This window comes from Barbatula barbatula, assembly GCF_947034865.1.
Source record: "Barbatula barbatula genome assembly, chromosome: 5".
In the NCBI taxonomy this organism is placed as follows: domain Eukaryota; kingdom Metazoa; phylum Chordata; class Actinopteri; order Cypriniformes; family Nemacheilidae; genus Barbatula; species Barbatula barbatula.
The window spans coordinates 18,488,104-18,506,720 of record NC_136769.1 but is presented as its reverse complement, the minus strand read 5'-3'; the positions used below and the strand labels follow the sequence as shown (position 1 = coordinate 18,506,720).

At 38.0% G+C, this 18,617-nt stretch overlaps 1 protein-coding gene across 1 annotated transcript in view; it reads right to left on the bottom strand.

Annotated features, from left to right (window-relative positions):
• col5a3a (collagen, type V, alpha 3a) overlaps positions 1 to 9,608 on the bottom strand; it is a 55,699-nt gene extending 46,091 nt beyond the window's left edge. Inside the window, exons 1-4 of the mRNA XM_079457750.1 lie at positions 9,323 to 9,608; positions 799 to 966; positions 469 to 682; positions 78 to 240 (exon numbers count right to left, since the gene is read on the bottom strand). Of these exons, the coding sequence (XP_079313876.1) occupies positions 78 to 240; positions 469 to 682; positions 799 to 966; positions 9,323 to 9,404 (627 nt within the window). The 5' untranslated portion in view covers positions 9,405 to 9,608. The remainder of the gene's footprint in view (positions 1 to 77; positions 241 to 468; positions 683 to 798; positions 967 to 9,322) is intronic.
• Between the last annotated feature and the right edge of the window lie 9,009 nt (positions 9,609 to 18,617).

Below are 18,617 nucleotides of genomic sequence, written 5' to 3'. Positions count from 1 at the left end.
GTACACAAGATTAATATTAGATTGGCAGAGACTGTCCGTTCAACCAGACCTTCAAAAACCAGGTGCTTGATGTTTACCTCAAAAACTTCCTCATCTAGTAATCGAGTGCCAAACACAATGACTCCTTCCGTGCTGACCACAGGCCTATCTCCTCGCATCAGGTCCAGGGTCAGAACCTTCTTACAGTCCAGATACAGTGTAACAGACTTGTCCTCCACGCTGTAGGCTATCCGATGCCATCTGATAAGAGATGAAAATAGGATCAATCGGGGTCAAAAGAGAAATGATATTTACTATATTTATGTAAATGTGAAATAGTTGGCCATGTGGTACTCAAACAAAGCCAATTGAACTAAACTATATCTTCACATTGTGCGCATATGTTCACGTGGCATTTGAACTGCGACTACACTTAATAAATAGCATTAAGTATATATTTTTAAATAACATTCTGCGGTTTATACTCACTTTCCATCAGCCAGGTTAATCTTCTTAAAAATGGGGTAGAGTTCTGGAGATGGTTGGCCTTTGTGATCTTCATAGAGGAACACAGGTGACCTGCCCATCTCCAAGCCCAGCTGCTGAACTCCCTGCTCATCATACACAGACAGCAGAAAGAACTGCGAGTTCTTCTTAGCCTTCACTGTGGTCATCAGAGAGAAGTTCTCAGGGAACTCAGAGTCTAGAAAGAAAACGGCAAACAGTCATTGTTCATAAGCGCAGTCTATAAAATGTACACTTTAAAAACATCATGGGGTGAAATGGATTAAAGGTTGTGCAAGTACAAAGGGTGCATACCTAAAAAGAGCTGTTTGGTTGGGGCACTCAGCTGAATCTTTTTGTCTATCCTGTAAGCCATGTCTGCCTCTCCTGTGTCATTTCTCTGAGTACACAGGCCGGCCTCTATTGACACACCCTCCATGTCTTCAGACAGCTCCAGCCCCCGTAACACATCTATCACGTTGCCTGTACACAAGAGAAAGATGATTTAAACATTAGGCACTCACTGGTCTGCGTCCAACGCTGATACCCAAATGATTTTTATAAAACAGTAGTTTGGCACATTCGTTGAATACTGTATTAAAGGTAAATAATAGAGGCTGATTGACCTAGATAACAATTTATGATATCAGCATCCCTCTTTTGAATCTCTCCTATACAGAACAACACAACTACCGCTGTGCAGCTAACCCATTACTTGGTTGAAAGTTATGGAAAGTCAACCCAATGTTATATCTGTCTTTAATGTAAAATACTAGTTAGGAACACTAGAAGAAATACAAATAAATAAATAAATAAAAACACTAGAGCAAATATGACGCATTTAAGTAAATCCTAATGGTTTTGCAGCTGTGTTATTCACTAAGCCAATCCCCTTTGGGTTTCAGCAAGAATGAACAACAGGCTGAGCTGTTGGCTGATAGCTGCTGATTTGAAGCCAGTTCATAATGTGTCTATCTGCTTGGAAGCTCCAAAATGCAGCCGTGCTCAAATCAAGTCCACAGGTGGTTATCAATAGGGTGTCATTAAAGGATTGAGTTATGACACAGTCTAGTCTGAGACAGTTAAACACACACCTGACAGCAGCTGACACCTGCCAAAACCTCTTTCAAAAGTCTGACCCCCGTCAACTATCTCATGTTTACAGTCACATTAAAGGGATTCACAGTGAATTTACAATAAAACTTTGAGACAATGAAGTGAAAAATGTTGCTTGCCGACTGTGCGTTCAGACTGCCAGTGACTATGTCGCTGTGTGTCGCTAGTCTCTTGCTACGAGTACGTTAGAAGGCATTTCTAGCTTTGGTTGCTCTAGTAACATTTATAAACCAACCCTGCAGTAACTGACGAGAGAAGGATGACGTGAGCTCCGCTGCTTTACTCCTATTGGTAGTCGCTTCCGAAAGTGGCTCATCATTTGCATAAAGTTCAACAAATCTCAACTTTTTCGCTTCGCTGGACATGCCCACTTCCTGTTACCAACGGTCACTGTCGCTCGTGTCACCTGAAGTCGCCCGCTCACCATTGAAACCATCTCCTCGCTTCGTCATTGGCGGTGTGAACACACAGTGATAGCTCAGTTTATTAACATGCCGTGTCTGTGTTGCTGTAGCATCTGATTCACTAAAGAAATTATGCAACTTAGATAGGTAGTTTTTTTAATAAGGTTATTCTCCATCATCTTCTCATCTTACGATGAATATCGACTGCCATCATCAAGAGAAACTGTCCACAAACATCCGTTAAAAGATATTTCATTTGCCAACTGCTGTCAGTGGGTTGTAATACATTATGTGTTAGCGCTTCAATCTTGTGATTTGAAATCTCAAGCGAAATGTAATCTCTTGTGTAATCACCTTTATTTTACCAATGAAAAGAATAATACTTTTAATTTGAATTATTTTATAAAAAATATACGTCAGTAACCAAAAAGACTTCATCCACCATTGACTACCATATGTGGTAAAAAATGCTTTATATATATTTCTTTCTGTTGACAGTTCTGCTGTACTTTTGACCACATTGTATTTTTTCCTATTATGGTAGTCAATGGGGTCCAAGAATTCTTTGATAACGAGAATTTGTCCAAATATTATTCTCTGCGTATATAAGAACAAAGAAATGTATACAGATTTAGAACAACTTGACGATTAGTTTTGGGTAAAATGTCGCTTATTTGTGGTTTTATTGTATTGTATTTGTTGTATGAACAACTGTACGTAAATTGATTGGTTCACCTAACCATAACCCTTGGCATGTGTGGCAATTTGTGAGCGAAAAGAGGATCCTAAATGTAAATTGCCCTCCTGTTTCCACAGGCCTCTGTTCTTTCCTCTGTTAATTAAACATGTGGGAAGAGTTTGTCCGTGCCAGCCAACTGGCTACTGAATAAGAAAACTGCATTTTATGGCATTATTTATTTGTTTAGCAGATGCCTTTATACTGGGCTGAGTGAAAGCATGGCAACAGACTTATAAAAAAGCCAGCGCTGGACTTGAACACAATGGGATACATCGGGAACTGGTATTTTGTTCTTAAGACAGGGCTGTGTCAATTCAACTTTCTTATATACGTCATAAAGAGAGTGTAAATACATAAAGATTCCTGCACAATGGCCATTTTCTCACAAACATACAGTATAAAGACTGCCACTTCTGAGGTGGAATTTTGAACTGCGGTAATGTTTTTGTAGTAATGCACAATGCTTTTAAACGCACACATATACAGGGATTGGACAAAATAATAAAAACACCCACTGTTGTAGTGATTATTCTGTCTAGTTTGCATGCCAAAACAATGTTTTGACCAGATTTTGCAATATTAGGTTCCACAGAGGTTCATAATATTTTAAAACAAAAAATGTAGAATTGGTGAATTGGGTGACCTGCCCAATTTCCAAAGGGGCCAGATCAAGGCAGCTCATTTAGCAGGAGCATAGTATAACCTTAACAGCTTAACTCTTCGGTTTCTCGACATTACAGTATTCAAAAGATAGTACACCCAAAGAATTGAAAAATCACCCTCTTGTCATTTCAACCCTGTATGACTTTCTTTCTTCAGCAGAACACAAACGAAGATATTTTGAAGAATGTTGGGAACCAAGCAACATAACCAAACTAAATTGACTTGCATTGGTTTTGTGTCCATATAAAAGAAGTGAATGGGTGCTGCCATTGACGAAATGGTGTGTAAATAATGACATTTTCATTTTGGTGCGAGATATCCCTTTAAGAAACAGACATGTAAGCAGATAACACATACAGTGTTCATATAATTTGTCCAACACTCTCTATATTCAGAGACGCACATGCAGAAACATGTTGGTTGGTGATGTGTAGAAATCTGAGCAGCCGTGTAATCTGTGACAGAATAGATCTTCTTCTCACAGGACAAACATCAGACATCACCCCTGAAAATGTGTCAATCACCTATGACCCTAAGGCATTTCATGACTGCTCTCTAATCCAGAACCAGCAGAGTCAAACAAAACAGATAATGCGTAAAGTATAGACAACCCCAAACGAAACATGCAGTTTAGTTTAGTTTGATATAGTTGAATGTTATTAGAACAATTCCGTCATCATTTTACTTATGACTTTCTTTCTTCTGCAGAACACAAAAGACGATATTTTTAAAAAATGATTCACTTCTATTGTGTGGACACAAAACCAATGCAAGTGCAGGGACCACCGTTGTTTGGTTATCAACGTTCTTTACAATATCCTCTTTTGTTTTCTGCGGAAGAAAGAAAATCATACAGTTTTGACACAAGGGTGAGTAAATGATGACAGAATTTTAATTTGGGGTTAAAGTACCAATATTGTTTACCGACGTGTTTACCAAACACAGAGAGTGAAACTCTATAGGGAACCTTCTAAAAGCAGCGCTTTTAAATATCTGCCCTCTGACCTCAGGAACATTCACATGATAATAAGATTGGGCCAGTAGCTTGAGAACACAAATCTCCTCTGAGCGAGAATCCCTCTAGCACATTCCCATGATACTCACTATTTGTCAGTGAATTTACTTTCTTCTAAGCATTCAAGACCTTGATGTTACTTCTTAAGAAAACATCACAACTAAGACATTAAACCAATAACATCCCAAACCAAGCAAAAATGACACAGTTTGAAAAACTGCATAGAATAAAACAAGACTGTTATGCCTATGAATAACCTTTAATGGGAATATCTATGTGTTTACAGGGGTTATGTCATAGCTGAAAAAAGAAACGAAAAAATGAACGTACATGCCCATTGCCCAAAATAAACTTCACTGTCCCCAGTTAACAAAACATTCACGAACAGGCCCTTCACTTAAATCTTTCCTCAGGTCTAGATAATGTTCATCATAAAGGAGCCTGGGGCAGGTGGCCAGATGCCATGTTGGAGATCCGGAGCCGATCCAGACGCAACTTGCGTATTGAGTATCAAGCCAACATACCATTCTGAGCCAATTCTACAAATTATATTCATCGATAACCGTGTGACCCAAGGCTGTGCTGCCTGTGCATTTGATTCACCTGTTGGCCAAGTGCTTATCTCTCATGTCTAACTGTGGCTATGTCACATACTGTACACCTGACGTTGGGTGCGGTCGTCTGGCACATCTGAGAATTCTTCATCTGCGGGGGCTTATACAACAGAGGCTGCTTTCCAACATCACCCTAAAAAAGTGCTAAATGAATAAGAGATTTATGTGCGGTGAACACAAAGTGTTTTGCTCATCAGAGCTTTGGAAAGTGCAGACTATTGGGAATGTGTGATGAGCGAACCTGCTCACCCCCTAAACACATTTTTGGTGAGCGTCTAGACCTAATTGAAGCCTCTCGCTGTGTTTGTCACATTACCTTCTTCTTTGTCAGCACAGGCATTCAGGAGTTCAAACTCAAATTCAAACAAACAAACAATGGACATCCTGAACACTATATCGAAGTCAAGCTGCAGTGCGAACATGTTGTGCCAGCTTTTTGGAATGCAAATCAAAAGCTAGCTTTTCCAAAATAAGTAATGAAAAATACAACTATTTACAGCGCGAGCATTGTAAAATACAATCCCAATCTGTCCAATCATAATGTTCTCTGAATGAGCTTGTAAAGCACTCAAATGGGATTTAAGATTGGCAGATTTGAATATGTTGAAATAAAAGTTTTGGTTTACCATTTGCCCGTTTACTCTTGTTTCAACAATTTTATTGTTTTATTTTGGTATTTATTGAACTTGGGAGTCTTTGGGTAAATTATCAGCTGTATAATAAATTATATTTCGAGGGAACTCTCTTAAGCATGCATCAGCCGGTGTGCTTTCTCGCACAGTTAAAATTCAAGACCACAGGAACATTTACCACACTTTAAGAAGGACGCATCTGGTCCAAAGCTCTCCAAAGTACCACACCCTAATGTACAGAAGCAGAGTGCATTTAATACAGCTTATTGTACATGTTGTTTTACAGAATTGAATATCAGTCAAAGAGTCTAAATTTGTGAAAAACAACACCCTTCTGAAGTTGAGGTCTAATCAAATTACATTGGCCCTAACCCCTGACCTTGAGGGGCCCGGTGCCAAACCCTTTTGATAGCAGATGCAATGAGGCGAGGACAGAGGAGACAATACAACTCAGACACGCCCAAAGGCTCTCAAGAAGAAACATTCTCCTTGATCACCACCCTTCAGCTACGAGCTCACAAAAGTCTGAATTTCTTTTGTGATGTGTTTAATCCTAACATGTAATTTTATTATCAAAACCTTTTCAAGAAACTACATTCTGTTGGTAATATGGCTGTCAGACTTTGAATATTCCTCAATGGACATAATTTAAAGGGATATTTCACCAAAAATGAAAATGACTCATAATATACTCATCCACATGCGATACTGTGCGATACCAGGTGTTTGTACATTATTCTCTTTCTTTGGCCGAATGTAATAATATATTAAATTAAAAAATATATAAGAATTATAATAAATAATATTCTGGCTCATGTTAGCTGAGCCTCAGTTTGTCTAGCCCCAAATAGCATATCATACATCATTAAAAATCTACGAGATAAATCCATACGAGTTGCTAACAGAACAACGGCAGTACCCATTCACTTCTATTGTATGGATCAATGCAAGTCAATGGGTATCACCGTTGTTCAGTTTCCAGCATTCTTCAAAATATCCACTTTTGTGTTCTGCAGGAGAAAGAAAGTCATACAAGTTTAAAATGTCAAAAGGATGAGTAAATGACAACAGAATTTTCATATTAGGTTGAACTCAACTGTCCCTTTATCAAAACAATACATTTATACCCACTTTGTAGTGACACTTATGGGAATAAGCTATAACAATAAACAATACATCAATATACAGTATAGATATGGATATATAATGATATATTTAATAGAACATATTATTTCTCACAACATGCAACCAGCTTCCCAGCTGAACGGGCATTCGGTGCCTTTGATGCACTTCTGCAAAATGTTCACTTCAGTTTTTGGTATTGATAGCAGTAGGTGGGCCTTTAGATGGTGCTTTGGAGCACTGTGGGATATTGTATCCGGAGTCTGGCAACTGCTGAGTTGACAGCACTGCAATGCCATGGAGCTGAGCATCATTACACATCACTCCAACATTCCTCTGCCTCTCAAGTTTGTTCTGTGATGTTTGCTCACAGTGAGACGTCCACTGTAAATGGGTCCACAAAGGAAACACCTGCATCTCCCCTTTCCCAACTCAACATTGATACCCCGCCCTCATAAAATAAACAAACCAACGTACTCAGTCAAAAAGTCACATTAACTTATTCTTGTAATTTCAAATCCATGACTTTCTTTCTTTAACTAACCACAAAATAAGAAAATATAATCCATAATCTGACTATGGACGATTAAAGCGTAGCACCGTTGACGACAGAAAACTTGTGAATGCCACTTTAAAATATTTTAGGTGATAAATCTACATGGCCACATTGGAAAAAAGACATGGATCTACTTCTGTAAGCCAGATGCTTGTATTGTTACTGGATATATGACAGATTTCAGAGGGAATCACAGCTGCTATGATGGCCCATGTTCCTCATCAGCAGGGAAGCATTTCTGTTTAGAGAGGGGAAAGTCTTTTCAGATCCCCTGCACATCTAAGGGGAAGCTTCCATGCTCACTGGCTTTATGTCTTCAACTATTCTCATACATACTGTTTCATTTGTTTGTTTATTCTGTACTTCTACTGGGATCAAAAAGAACATTTTGTGGAAGTCCCCATCAGGCCGTGTGAAAGGTGCAGGAACAGAGGGAGGACGGAATGAACCAGACACACATGATAACCATAAAGAGAAGATGCAACATCAGACATAGTTCTGTCAACCATGAAAGACTCAAGGCCTTTGGTGCACAGATAAATCGGATATAAATATGGGGAGGAAGCCGGAAAGAAGAATCTCAAACGGAATATGCCTTTGTTCTCCACGTCAAACATGACAGTAAAGCACCGTTCCAACGTTCTACAGTCATACACAAAAAAACTCAGGCCAGACTTCTTCAGGGCGATCTTGCAAATACCCAACAGCTGACTCAACTAACCACATCCTGCTATATCAGAAGCCATGCATGTACCAGACCGGAGTGATGCAACTGCGCATCTCCATCTCTGCAGATCCTATTCACATTATGTGACCTACTATGACCTGATCCACACATACAAATACTGTATCTATGAAAAGACAGGGATGCATATACTGAAACTTTAAATTCATAATGAAGACCCCACGATTAGATTTTTCCATGTTTTAAGAATCCTTTCTTACAATTCCATTAAGTGAATAAAACGTTTTTTTTTTCGAACAGACTTACACGTTCCACTGCGAATAATGTTTTCGGAATATTTAGCAATGACATACAACGCTGTTAAAAATGCTCTTTTAAAATGAATGCCTGACGATTGCATTAATACATTTGGTCCATTTGAGAGACGTTTTGAGAGTGTTGAATAAAGTTCATAGAACATTCGCGAATCCACTATAAAATATGCTGAAAATACAAATAAATAACAACATATCATTCATATTTAAATGAATAAAATATGTTTAGACTGAATAAAAACTAAATCAAGCACCAGATTTCCTATCGTTATACCAAAAGATTTGCTTATCACAAGCTAAGAAAATAATGACACCATGTAATCTCTCTCATAAAAATAAATGATTACCGATTACTAAATGATTATTATAGTCAGTATGGTATTATGTTTAGGTAGCATTCCAGCTGAATCGCAATATGTATTCAGATGGATTCAGCTGGTTTGGTGTTAGATGGGTCTTGGAATGTTAATCTACTGGAGTAGGTCTGTAAACCTCCATTCACCAATGTCTCAAACCCATGTTAAACTGTTTCACAGCAAACCAACATGGGTAGCGAGCAAACTCAAAAATGACATCACAGTCTGCTGGAGAATTTCCTTCCTTCATTATCTAAACTATGCCAGCCAGATCAATAATAGCCTACCCTTCTGCAGCCAATAAAACAAATATTACACAAATGTGTTTTGCTATCATTTTTAGAAATGACTTTGAAAGGTTTCAAGACTGATGATACAATTTAATAAACACTTCTGAAATTAAACAACCCTCTGGGATCATCGCATCCTCAAACCACTGAACAAGTTCACACCGGAACACTGAATATTCAACATTTATCCCGAGAGTTTCCCCGCAGTTAAAAAAGAATCGTTTAAGGAAAATATAAAAGTGATGCAGATGTACACGAAACAGCTACAGTTGATGAACTTAAACGCGTCATTTTATTAAAGGGAAACGTTGAAAAGTTGTTCATACACTTTACCTGCTCGCGCTGTTGTGGTGCACAGAATAAACAGAGCCAGCGGCAATATTGCGCACACGGGACTCCTCTCCACTCGTTTCATGTCTGCTTTAACCTCCGATTAAGTGCTTTATCATTCAAGCAAAACGATTACGATTGAACGACCCCAGAAGCCATATGCAACGAGAGAGCTGCAAAAACTGCGGTCCGGTTGTCTGTACTTGCACAAGATGGAGAGACTTTTCTCTCTCCTCCAAGAGCGCCAAGCTCTGTCCCTCTCATTCAATTTCTGCCTCCTCTCACTCCTTCCCAAACTTTCTCCCCGTCCCCTCCTCTCTCCTCCCCCGGTGCGCTTATCTCCAGTGAGGTTCTGAAGGTTCACTCTGAGGATGCCTCCAGACGACACGTGTCAGAAATTGCAGGATGCTCTAAATAAATGCGTTTGCGATGAGCGGTTTTAAGTGTGATGTGACGTTTTAAAGGCTCGTATTAATGAAATGCTAAATGTATTGGTTTATTACACCACATAATGGACATTTATGAGATCAAGATATTTAGATTGGGATTTGTGTAGCCACCCTGCACAATTTAACATAGGCCTAACGCGTGTAAAACGCAGAGATGATTTAGAGGGACCGTTTTTGGTCAAAGGTTCTTAGAAGAACATAAAAAAAAATTTATAGTCTGGAAAACATTGTTTCACTCCAGATAACTTTTTTCTGTGGATATTGGAGGTTTTATATACCGTAGAAGCATACAGCTCGCCGAAGAACCTTTTTGCAACCTGTATTTTTTAAAGTTGTACATGTTATTTATTTATATAATACACATATCTTTCTAAATCATTTATTCCGAAATGTATCGAATGTGAACGATTTAGCAATTGTTTAGTTTTAGGTTTTATTTAGTTAAACCACAGCGACCTCAAGTTTACTGTTGTCTTGTGTTACATCACAATACGCGCAGTTTAAACTATGGTAACACAAATCAATCTGACCAAAAACATGATTATACATTTACTATAATAAACTATGGTTCATGTGTAGAGTCAATGTCTATAACCGAAAAATCGAAACATCAACTGACACACTTCCCACATCTTCCAATAAGCTGACAATGTCAATACTCCAAAAGTCCAAATATCTTTAAAAAGCTAGATATCTAAATCAAAAGGTTCAAAGTATCCTAAAAATGGAAACAATTAAAAAAAATCCCCCAAAATTGACAGATTAATTGACCTTATACTGAATATGCATATATTTGACCATTTATTTATGCATTTACTGTAGGTCTACTTGGAATACTTAGAGGGAAGTTGCAACACATTTTCTATTAAATTGACAGGAGAAATTGAAAAGGGTCATATTATGTTATAAGGGTTATAAGGGTCATCTCCTCATCTCTCTTCTCAGACCCCCCCCCCCAGAGCAGCTCCTGCAACAAGGCCATGACGCCATGATCTCTCACAAGGTGGCCCCAGGGTTTCTAGACTAAATTAGGCTTGTCCAAGCACATGAGACTAGTATTTGACCTACCGTAATGTATAATCAGATGCATCGTTCATTATCTATCCATATTTCTTTCTACTTACATGCCAAAATTCCACACAGCATATCACATGTTCAAACAGACTTTCCTGGGATGTTTAGGGAAAGCCCTGACTTATCTCCTTGGATCCCCGATAAGGAACTGTGGCCAAAGTTCTGGTGCGGTTTGGACAGCCAGACTGACAAGTCTTTACGAGACTGATTCCTCTAATTGACAAGAACTGATAAGGCTGACATCATGATGACAGGCCTTTGTGTATGAGCCAGAAGTCTTGTCAATTTAAACAGAAGGAAAATTAAATGAAGAAAGTAATGCCGAGCCCTTCCTCTCCTAAACTCCTCTCCTATGGGGGGAAAGATTGGAACACAGAATACAACATGGAGGAAAGCGTGGGACCGGGACATCCGATCAAATAAAACAATCTATCTATTCTTCAGTGTCTCTCCGGCGTGTCCTCACAGCATCTCTGTATACATTTGTCAGAAAATACTCATTACTATCAGGTCATATTGAGTGTGTGCCATCATGATTTATATTAATACAGATTGTTAATAGGGATAGTTCACCCCCCCCAAAAAAGAGTGTCAGATGTGTTTTGTTGCATAAGAATTTACATTTCAACCTTTTCCTTGAAAACGTTTAGTTATATTGCAAGCTATGTCTTTTGAAGTCATAAAGAGAGTATGACTTCAAAAGATATAGCTTGCAATATAGATATAGCTTGCATATATGTGTATCTAAAATTATCTAAATAATAGATTGTGTCTAAATAATGTCTGTATGCAATATGATGAAAATGCTAATTTTCTTTCTCACCGATTCACAGAAACAGGCTTGTTGAAATGATAATCCACCCTTGTAAGTGTGAAGATAAACATAGGAAGGATTTGGGCAGTGCACACAGAGATATTCAGATATCTTCAGAGATCTATACAGATCCTTTGTGTAAACACTACGTCCTCACACCCACACACACTTTCTCTTGAATTCATTCTAGGCTGATGTAAGTTAGACCAGCATTCCTTCTGGTTTTAGTAGATAGTTACTAAGAATGGAGCCACATTTAAGCAGAAAGTGAGAAATTCTCAAAGCCAGTTTGTTAACCACATACAGTATATTAGTCAGTGTGCACTCCCACCCATTCAAATCAGAGGTCTCCATTGCCCTGAGATTTCTGATCTATACCTTGTCTCCGAATACTTCACTTCATCCCTTTTTCTTTTTCTATACACGATTCTACAAGCAGTAAATATCCTAAATCATACACTGAATCTTGTTTTTAAAATGGATAGTCTTTTTACAGCAGTGCTTTATTCCCAATATAAAGTGACACATAGGTTCATCTTATGGACCTCATTTATAAAATGTTGCCTTCCTCCATTTGATTTTACGATCATTTCTTTAAGTGCATCTATGTGATTCACAGAACGAACGTATGTACAGAAAACGTGTGAATGCCTCTTTTTCAGATGTGAAATCGATGGATCGCAGATGAGGTTGAAATCGCGCGCAGCTTCACAGATCTCCGCCTTGAAAACAATGTCTTATTTATGTCATTGACATATAAAAGAGCACCCGTCAACGACCAAATCCTTTACGAGGGGGAAGAATGGCTTAAATTTCCAAAAACGTGCAGCACTCGGACAAAGCATTTTCCACGTCAAAGACCGTTTTTATAAATATGATCCTTCCTGTGGATTTGTGCGTACACACACGCAACGATCAAATCCGTGCACATGTTTTATAAATTAGGCCCTATGTTTCACTACATAACGCCCCCATACTGGTGTTTCTTTTTGCATTTTTGCTTGGCAACAAGTTGATTTGACTTTCTTTAAGCTATAAAGTTGCCAAAAAACAATTGGTTTGATAGAATATAATATAATGTAATTTTACAATATGTTCTCATTCTATTGTTATAATGTGTTTATTGTTCAATAAATGTTAAACAATTTTACAGGCTAAGCTATATTGTGGATGACTGAAATTCTCAATGAAAAGTTGGACTTTGTCCGGTAGTCATTAAACTTTAGAAAGACCTCAATTCTTAATGTTTTCACAGACAGTAAAAATCCTCAAATTACAAAGCTTGTTTAAACAGTAAAGTCATTACATTATCACATTACCTAACCAACCCCCATGGCTGTCCAAATTATCCTTGGCTCTGGGAAAGTCCACAACTTCCCAGCTTCCAAACAATGAATACGGTGACTCAAACTTCAAAGTTTCCATTTATGGGGATGCTGAGTCTAAAATTGGTTTAGAAGCTCAAAATCATCAAATCCGATTTTTTCCCATCACTCATAAACTAAAAAGCAGTCAAACTCATATTTAGATAAAGAAAACTCTGCATGAATATGTTCTTCCAAGGCATCATGGTTTTGCACATTTTCTGTTTGCAGCCAGCACTTTCTCAGACCATATGGCCCGCTGTGCATTAAAGCACATCTGTGATCTTATGTAACGCTTCAGGTACATACGGCAGATATAAGAGCTGGAAGGGAATGATCCATTTCGGAGAAACAACAGAACAGCCACCCAAAGTGTGTGATATGAAATCACAGACCGTCTGTTTGACTCCGTCTTGAATCTTGAGGTCACATCAGTGACATGTGTCTGACGGGCTCTTGAGTGAAGTTCTCGATCGTATCAGCTGCATTCATCTAGCGTTCGTCTCTTCCTGAGGAGTCTCTGGGAATAAGTGATGATACGGACTGGAGACTGTCATTCAGGAGAGCTTCAGGGAAAGGCTTTAGATTGACACCGGGGTGAGATACTGCTGGCATGTGGAGAAGGAAAAAGAATATACGGCCTGATATTCCCATTAATCACGGATTTAGAGCGATTAAGGGAGATCTGAACATCTGGAAAGTTTCCTTTCCTTTAATGCTTCACAAAGGTGGAACATGCTGGGACACAAATATGCATAATAAAGAGTCTTCAATCCTGCCAAGGCATAATTTGTGCATTTTTAGCAGGAAAATATCTTTGGAAGTGATTTGAAAAGTCTTTTTAACCTGAGGAATATAATCAGGTTGTATAATTCAGGTGTAAACTGTTAAGCATGCCCATGATATTGTATTGACAAATCAAAAGCAGTCCAGTGTAGATACAAGATGATTCACCCAATAATAAAAACAATGGCCATAATATTATAAAAAGACATAATGCATGCAGGGAATTCCAGATGAGCATTTCAGAGGAAATCTCTCTCCCGGATCTGCTGTTTTTATGCATCACTGGATGATGATATTCCTTGATAATAACTGCTTAAAAGTAATAACACATGGTAACCCCGGTGCTGCAAATCATTTTGACATGGTACAGTTAAATATTATACAAAAATGTAAATATGTTCTTGAATAATATATGATCATATTTACTAGGGCTTTCAAATGATGCATTGCGGTGAATGTCTGTGTACTGTGAATGTTAATTTTGTATTTACAGTATAAAAACATAAACACACATGCATATTTTAAAATAGACATACATAAAAATAATAAACATTTCTATATATTTTTATTTCTTGGTAAATATAAATAAATACATCTACATGTTTCCTAATATACCATGTGTAAGTGTTAATAATAAATAAAAATGTATATGCAGATTACACATATTATATAAACATGAACTTTCATTCTGGGTGAGATTAATCGCAATTTATCATTTAGTAGCCCTTATATTTACTATACAAATGATTAAACAAAATTGCCTTTCCCTGCATTTGAACACGCCGGCGTGTCTTACATTAAAACTGAAAGTAAACGTGTTTTCCTTTCTTTAAATACAGAACTTTACATTTGAACTCTAAATTGAATAATGGTTCAATGTTGAATTTCAAAGTGTCCAATTTTGGAAGAGCCACCAATGTCCCGGGTAATTCGTGGGTAAGTTCCCACTCTGATTTTCTCACAATCATTTGTCAAGTGTTTGTGGAGAAAGATGTCACAGCTATTGAGGTCAACTTTAGAATGATGTGTGTGTGTGGTCCTGGCCCAAAAAGATAGTAATACCGGTACATTTTGACCTTGTGGTAACATGTTTTGATGCACATCTGAAAAAGTGCATTTTATAAATCAAACTAAATTATGTTAATCCAAAAATGTAAAAGTGTTTCCTGTGATGCCTAGGGATGGGGGTTAGAATAAACCCTTTGTACAGTTGTGTAGATTTGATAGAACACCAATAAAGCCCAGAAAATAACTCAAATGAATCTATTTACTATCTTTAATTTTATCAAGCCGTATGTTCAGAGAGTTCAAGCAACGTGGCTTGTAGAAACAAATTTATAAAACGAAGGGGAAAATGGTCACGCTTGACACTATAATTGCATTGACCTCATAAACACTGCTTTTAAAGCGGAATAACACACGAAATTCAGAGAAACCATCTCCACACTTCCTGTAATGAAACATTCTTAATGTGGAAAATGCTGCTGTATTAACAAGAACAGATTTTTCCACGTCTGCCTCAGTTTGTGTTGTATAGTTTGATGGAGGACTTCTCAGTGTGGTGTTTATTTTGATAATTACCATTGGGAGGGGCCTTAAATCATTAACATGTAGGATCAATTTCTTTAATGAGCTGCTAAATCGATGAGGACTTCCAGATTCGGATGTGACGTTTCCATCCCTCATTCCAGCCCACTTTCCCACAAGTTTACATTCTCTTTCTTTTTTCCTGTGTTCATGAGTTCCTTCGTTTAAAAAGGCACATTTCCTTTTTCTATTCTCGTCGTCCTTTCCTCTCTCCCCCTGCTTTTGTGAAGTTTGCATTCCACACCTCCTTAGCAGACAGCACACAAAGAGCAGAAAGAGCCACTCTTGACCTGCAGCAAACATTCCTTTGAACTGGAGTCGTGTGTGTCTTATACACGGAAGACACCGAAGAGCAATTTCTCACTCCAGGAACAATTTCACATCTTATCCTGTGTGAAGCAGCTTATAAACAGCTGTCACACGAGCAGCTGTCATAAGCTCTTTTCTGTGAAATGCACAAATTGCACTTAAAATACTGTTAGTAGGTTGTTCGCTCATTGTGATCTGCATTTGGAATCATTCGATGAGACACCGACCGCATTTGAGTGAACAGAAAATAAGCATCTGAGATGCTGAGACCTCAGGGGATGGAGTCATGATCAGACCCAGATGGAATCTGCAGACTGTTTTGCCCTTTCTGCATCAATTTGGGGATGAAATTTCAATTCTGCTCAAATGTGTTGACTATTCTAGTCTGTTTTGACTATTGGTAGCTTAAAGCATAGACAATTGAGACACAAACAGCCAACTGTTCCACACAAGCCTGCTTCTCATGGCCATCTATAGGAACCCATCTTCACAGACGGCTCAACTGCCACCAGCTGAGGTACAGTCAAACTATAAGTAACACAGGTCAAACAAACACAATAAAGTAGTAAGTAAAAGTAGAAGTAAAGCAATATAGTAGAAGTAAAAAGTGCTATGCTATGCAAAAGTACATAGAAGAGAAGCTCTTTACCTACTACTTTACTACTATAGTAAAATGAGGTAATCGCACTCTCTTCGCATCAACTTAGTGCAAATTCAGAAAGAAATCTGTAATTTATTTTCGCACCCAAAACATAATACCTTGTAAATTTGGTCTCACGCAGCATTAAAATCTATATTAGTGGCTCTGTGAATCTCCAAAATCATCAGTGTTGCATTTTCTTCAGTTGAATGAGCTGCATAATGAGGAACAAATTTGCAGAGAGGAGATTTTCCCTCGAGAGGCATTCTCAAAGCTATTGAATTACTATCTCCTCCAAAAGATCTTGTTTTATTTTTCTTTCCCCATAAACTATTATCACAGATGTGTATTCCATATTCCCCATGTTTTTCACCTGCCAATATTAAGCCCAGGGTAAATCACATAATTATGAGCACATTTCTGTGCTCATTTGTGAGGGTAGGACAGTCGCACAGATGACCTTAATGCCTCACAGTTGTGAAAGATACAAAAGGTCTTCCAATACATATGATCAATTACAAAAGTATTCATATCCGATAACTGCTAGTTGTTATATACTTTTGAATTAAAATATGTCATCATTTATTCACCCTCAAACCAAGACTTTCTTTCTTCTGCAGAACACAAAAGAAGATCTTTTGAGGAATGGGGAAACGTTGGTCCTCGTTGACTTCTTCTGTATTTTATGGACACAAAACCAATGCAAGTGAATGTGGACCAAGGGTTTTTGTTTAACACCATTGTTTAAAATATCGTCTTTTCTGTTCTGTTTTCCCGTATTCCAGCAAAACAATGACACTGCACATGATCTCAGAATGCCCATTAATAATTGACCAATCAGCTATAAGCTTGAGGCTCCTGCAAGAGTAAAACCAAACGCATTTCTTTCAGTAGATATTGAAGGGTAATCTCTACAAGGAGTGATACAATTTTACACTTGACATAAAAAATTGTTTGTTACAAATATATTTTAATTTACTGACTGTAAATAGTCAAATAAGATGATTTCAATTACTAGGTCAAAAACATTTACCATCTACCTCTTCTTCAGTAACGGGTGGAAGGGAAAACTGCCACAGATATGAAAGCGTATAGTAGACGCCAGTTTGTCTTTTTTGTTTATCGCGGTTAATTCCTGTAGATTTGACTGAGCTCTTTTGGAATTCTGATCCATTTCTCCTTTTGTTGAACCTCTCCATTCTCTTTAATCATTAACGTGTTGGTTTTGTGTCAGGATTCTCATCACAATGCTTAACTTGTGTCCGTTCTGTATAACTCTATCAGTATGTAAGATGAGGGATGATATCTGAACCTCTCAGGACTCAACGCAGGATAAACTACGCCTGCCGTCAGGAAGAAACATTCAAAGACTTGATGCAGACAACCATTGAGAGAGCTGCTGAAGCAGGTCTCGCTGTAAATAATCAAAGCATCAACAGAGCTGATAAACAAACTATCTGACTACGTCAGTCCAATCCGGTCTGTTATGATAAGTGTCATGATGTGTCATAACAGTAAAATGGAGGGCAAAACAAATTTTTTTAGAGTGTGTGAATGGTTGAAGGGTAGTAATCTCCATTTGTTTGGTGGTTCTCAACAGTCCTTTACAGCCTGTGGTGACAATACAGCCAACATGCCCAAACTCGTGTGGTCTCCGGATCAGCTCTTTTTGTCACTGTCCGCACTTTGACACCTCTCAATTATCTCCATATTTTTTACTAAAGTGCAATCTAGTCCCATTTAGTTTCAAGTGTACTGAAGATTTTAGTGTTTGCCTCAGTGTTTATGACACAGTTTGTCTCCTGTAAAGCACAGGTATGAATAATGGAACCAGACTTGATTCCTGTTGTGAATGTGATTTAGCCAAGTAGTAAGAATTCCTGTATCAATATTTTCTGTTGTCCTGGAACAGAGCTGACCACACCCTGTACCCCAGACGAAAATGATTGAAAAATTGTTGTGAAATTTGATTGGTTGATGGTAATGTAGACCCAAGATCATGTCTTACATCATGGAATAAACAGATGACCAACACTAGACTACACAACACAATGATTAATAGTTTTTTTGCATAACATTCTGTTACGGTTTACACATCGCTGACTACACACTCACCTAAAGGATTATTAGGAACACCATACTAATACTGTGTTCGACCCCCTTTCGCCTTCAGACCTGCCTTAATTCTACGTGGCATTGATTCAACAAGGTGCTGAAAGCATTCTTTAGAAATGTTGGCCCACATTGATAGCAGGATAGCATCTTGCAGTTGATG